The 5,376-nt window shown below is 40.5% G+C and overlaps 1 protein-coding gene across 1 annotated transcript; it reads right to left on the bottom strand.

The window, feature by feature from the left end:
* Positions 1-1,537: 1,537 nt before the first annotated feature.
* LOC131094630 (fatty acid-binding protein, adipocyte) lies at positions 1,538-4,932 on the bottom strand. Its single transcript, XM_058042280.1, has 4 exons — positions 4,792-4,932; positions 3,375-3,547; positions 3,055-3,156; positions 1,538-1,770 (listed from the first exon to the last, which is right to left on the bottom strand). Exons 1-4 carry the CDS (start codon positions 4,862-4,864, stop codon positions 1,720-1,722), a joined length of 399 nt encoding a protein of 132 aa, XP_057898263.1. The 5' UTR covers positions 4,865-4,932; the 3' UTR covers positions 1,538-1,719.
* Positions 4,933-5,376: the final 444 nt, after the last annotated feature.

Here is a 5,376-nt window from a genome sequence, read left to right on the forward strand (position 1 = left end):
TGATAGAATATTATGAGCAGATATTTAATGCTTATATGTAGTTTATTTAAATCAATGATTCTGCTTCTTACAACCATCACTCTCATATAGATTTTCTACCTCTAAAGTGTAGTTGTGTCTTACCTGTCATAAATAATTTTGGTTTTGTTAAGTGCTAAGTAGATTTAGTATGGAGTGTATATATATGGAGTTGTACATGTATATACTCTGAAGCATTCTTCCATCCCATATGCAGCTGCTGTTCTCTAAACTGGTGAGATTTCACAAGCAATGAAGCCAAGGTTAAAACACAGGAGTTGTTTGTTCATGGTTATCAAAACACTTTCTGCAGAATTTACTGATAGTCTTTGGCATTGCTTTTAAATAACTCCTCAGCTCATGTACAATGCAAAAGTCCTTCCATTTCCCTATCCTGTTGTATAAATAGTGCAAAAACTTGGAAACAACCCGAGTAATTCAGTGGAAAGTTCAAGTGTATGAAAGGTCTCTGCTGCTAGCAGTAGGGACTCAGCCATCACCTCTGACAGCTGACTTTGGGAATGTCAGGAATATGTGGAATTTGGTTCAGAGATCTTAATCACTCTAGATCAGAGATCTTAATCACTAATTTCCCCATTTAGTGGATAAGACACACACTTTTACACATATTTTCAGGTTTTCTCTAGAAATCTCGATTTTTTTTTTGTCCTCAATTTAAGCCCTCCCAGGTGTAGAAGTCATGGCTTCTGTAGATGCAAAGTTTTGAAATAGGACATCAGGCCTATGGGCAGTAGAAGACGGCAGTTCAGATATAAGCAGAGTTGAAAAACATGGTGTACCAAAGGGCTTTGCATCTGGAAAGGTTCATGCTCCCAAGACTGATCAAGCCTAATGAGCTGGTAGAAAATGCATGCAGGGAATAAAGGAGGTTGTTCCACCAACAAACTTGTACAGACTTTTAGTCAACCTGAGTATTTTTAAAGCTATGGTTATTAATTCCAGGCTTTTAGCCTACCTAGGTCAAAATGAGATGGTCAAGACGGGCACATTGACAAAATAATCACAGGTGAAAGCTCTAAGTGCTATAATTTCACAGCTGAGGTAAAGAAAGGATAAGATCAGGTGAAAAAAGGATAAGATCAAGCTGCTTCAAATGGTCTCCTGGTTTAAAATTGTCTGCATTTGTGCACAGAGGAAGTGCCTGGTACCCTGCTCATGTCTGGAAGCCAAAACTGGGCATCCACAGATGATCCTGCTCCCTGCCCCAGGAACAACCAGCTCTGCTGGAAGCTGAGCAGAGCAGCCCCATTGCCTTGAGCACAGGCTCCTTGCAGGGACAGCCCCCACTCAGAACTCCCAGATGAGTGTTGAGGTGTCCACCTGTCACTGTGACACAAGTGCCACTCCCTGCACTGGCTCTGGTGCTCTCTCCTCAGGGAGATGGGTGACATGGCTGAGTGTGGCAGTGCCTCTCATGTGATGCTTTCCTGCCCAGCACCCTTCTCACACTGCATGGCCCCCAAGCCCAAGCCCTGACAAACTCCAGCATAAGCACATGTTGTAGAAAGCAGAACATTTTATTGAATAGGCACAACAAATTAGTTTAAATGCGTGTAACTGCTTTGGGATATATCTGAAAAAAGTACAGTTCTCTTTAAAACAGATTTGTGGGGCTTTTCTCCTTTGGTTAAGTTGTTTTACTCCAGCTTTAAGCATTAGTCCTGGGTGAAGGTGGCTTCTTCATGCTTTTTCATAGGTTCTTTTGCAGGAAACATTATTCATGGTGCATTCCTGGAAAGAAAAGATAATTCAGTAAGCTTTTAACTCTTACTAAATGTTTGTTAGTCTGAAGGCAGAGAATTACTTATCTATTGGGAACCAGTTTAAGAAAAAATTGCATTTCTCTGCCTCTAAAGGCAATTGCTAAAAGAGTGGAACTCAGTTTTGAGAGCTTCAGCAACAGAAGACTGGAAAACAAGCACAGGAGTGAAAGAATTTTCAAGAATTGCTGTACTGACCCCTGGGAGATTTCTAATCTTTTCTTTAAAATCTCTACAGAAGGCTCCTGGGACTTCTGTGGAGGCTTACTGGTCCCTGGAGCTGGGCATTAACCTTTTTTCCCTTCACCTTTTGCAGCTGTGGTTGTCTTCACACACGTGAGCACAACTCATGCGCACACAGAGAGCTTTCAGACTTGCAGCTGCCAGTGTCAGCCTCTGCATGTTGGGCTCTGTCCTCATCTATTTTTCAGTTAGATCAAACTCTGGTTTGTTCAGTCTTTCTTAATGAAGTTGTTATTAAAAACGATTTCTATTTCTTCTCCTCTGGTCTCTATCCAAAGGAATTTAAGTATTGAGTTTATGGACATATTATTTTTCCTTAGGGGAGGGCAGAACTCTTCAGGAATTTTGTGTATGTGTATAGTTTTGCAGCATGTAGGAATCTCAGCCGCCTTTTATGAACATAGATTTAGTCCTGTCCCAGATTCTTCAAAGTGTGTTTTCTAAAACTGTAGAGCAGAGCTGGGAAGCCCCAGACTGTATGTGGGCCTTCCTGGCACCAGGTCAAGCACAGTAGTCTGACCAGGTAAAACCAACCAACAGAGCTTGGACACAGGTTTCCTTGCTCTAACATCACATTATTAACAAAGTTGTTGGTGATGCAGAGCAGGATCCCCACAGAGGGCTCTAAGCCTCTGCTGAGGATGAACAGGAGTATTTTGCATCAGCATAGAGTGGACTTATTTAATGTGGGCTTTGCTAATGCTTCCTCTATACTGTCCAGGACTTAAAGGTTCTGAAATATATGTTTCCCTCATAAGGATGTTGGGTTTTTCTTCCTACATGTCCCAACCATGTCTTGCTATGGAGAACAGGCACCTTCATACCATTCCATAAGTTTAACAACTTTTCAGTTTTAACCTACGCTCTAGGCTCAATCAGAGAGACTTCTCACCAAGTGCACAGAGCCCTCTCAGATGCTTTCCCTCCCTTTGTTTGAATCCAAAGGCATACATCAGCTAAACATGAATTCTGCACACTGAATTCAGCGATTAAGTAACAAAAATTAACTTACCACCACCAGGTTCCCATCCACCACCTTTCTCTTTATGATAGTCTCTTTTCCATCCCACTTCTGCACCTGCTTCAGCACACCATTCTCTAGGGTTATGACATTCTACCAAAGTGAAAAAACAAAGTGTGGCTGCTTTATCAGGGCGCTCTGGTCTCAGGAGAAGACTCTCCAGGTCCAAACAGCACAAAGCACAAAGCACCCTCAGCAGTCTTACCTGTGGAGGCAGCATTTCTGCACTGGATTCAAAATCACAGCTCTGCCCTGCTGCTCCCACATCCCTTCTGAGAGATGTATTTGCAAAATGCCATTTCGGGACTCACCTTTGTTTTTCTGTCATCTGCTGTGGTCTCATCAAACTCTTCACCCAGCTTGAAAGAGACCTCTGTGTTTTTGAAGGTACTTTCTGTTTTGATGGTAATCACATCACCATTGATGCTGATAGTTACGTTAGGCTTGGCCACACCAGCCATCTTCCTGGTAGCAAACCCCACTCCTGTAAATAAGATAGGGCACTATGAATTTTTTATCTTTCCTCAATCTTTTTGTCTTATACGTTGGAAAAAAAAAAATCCCTCCGTGATTTTTCTGCTATTGTCTTCTGAGTGTTAATAATTCTATTTTAGAGAGATTCTTTTCTAAAATCTTACTTGGTTCTGCTATAGACCAAGTTGGGTGGGTTGCTGTAAGGAAGTTCTCTGTCATTGTCAAAACAGTAAAAGTAATATTTTGAAGACTGAGATTATATATGAATGCCAGATATTTGCACATAGACCTGCTCAGAATAATTTTAGTAGCTTGTACAATAAATTGTATGCTAATTGTATCTAAATGTAAATAAGCAGGAATATATAACAGTTTCTGAGCCACAAAAGCAACAACACAAACAAACAAGGAAAAAACCCCAAGCTTTTTATATTTACAAGTGGGTAGGTTGAATGTAAGGAAATGATTAAGAAATAGCTGGCAAGTACTATGTCCTGAGTAAAATCTGGAGTAAAGATTAAGAGTGCAAGTCTCACTCATTGAAAGCTGTCAGGATAAGTCACAGTAAGTATTTTACCCCTGAACTGCAAATAACCCCCCCAGCTTTTAGCATGTGGTAATTGAATCAGTGCAAGTCACCCCCTGCTTCCTCCACACTAACAGAATGTTGAAACCTTTTAAATCCCAATTTTAATTCTAAGTTACAAGTCTACACCTTTAGAGAAAAGTGTTAGACATCAAATCTTGCAAGTATCTACATGAATCCATGCAATTGTCTTTATTAATATCCACTGGAGCCAGCTACAGAGTTTCATTTAATATAATAGCCATGGCAATTAACTGGTGTCCTAATCCAGCAGCATTTTAAAGCTGTTTAGGTGTGTTGCTCATAGACATTAGGGAACTTGCTGCTTTCTAGCATCACACCAATTTGCATGTCCAAGGATAAAAGCAAATTCACACAAAATAATCCAGTGATGTGTTTTACTTCCATTTATAAAACTACTAATAAAGCATACATAGACTTGACTTACCTGAAATTATTCCCAGCAAGTAAAGTTTTTCTGCTTTTTAGGATTTTAACACCACTTATTGAAACAGACGAATTCTCCAGTTTAAGACTATCTGATCAAAACACTGGATTAAACCCCCCTTGACAAACAGCACAGCCAGAAAAAGCAAGTAAAGAGTAAAGATCAAAACTGGCATTCCTTCCCTGTTCCAGATACAAGAAGTTGAAATAGCAATTCTCACCCAGTTCTTTCATATAGTCCTCAAAGTTTTCACTGGAAAGGAGCTTCCAGGTGCCCACAAAATGGTCACACATCTTGTCAGGCTAGAAAGATGCCTTCCACAGGTTCAAACAGAAGTGCAGGACTGGAGAATATAATGAGCTCCAGGAGAAGAGCACTTATCTTTAAAAAGGAGCCGTGGCCACATGATGCTCTGGGATGACCAATGAAGAGTGAGTCCCAGTGACCAGTGTTTTTCTTCTTCCCCTTCCCCTCCTCTGCCAGTGGGTCATAGTGCTATTATTCATATGCCCTTACTAGCACAAAGATCACTCACTTGTTTTTATTTAATTATTTTTGTCGTTCAAGAACACTCTGCCTGAAAGGCAAATAATTAAATCAAATTACCTCTCAGAATAAAAAGGGAGGCTCAAGCTCAACATACAAAAATTAATGTTCTCACCCCCACTCTTTCATTTCAGTCCACTGTATCAAATGGACAGAGCTCAGTTCCTAGACTTTCAGATCCAAAAGACTTATTGGGATAATTTAGCTTGCTTTCAGCACCCCTGCAATCAGAAATTTCCTCTAGAGAAATACAGAACTA

Source organism: Melospiza georgiana, chromosome 1, assembly GCF_028018845.1.
Source record: "Melospiza georgiana isolate bMelGeo1 chromosome 1, bMelGeo1.pri, whole genome shotgun sequence".
NCBI classification, from domain to species: Eukaryota; Metazoa; Chordata; class Aves; order Passeriformes; family Passerellidae; genus Melospiza; species Melospiza georgiana.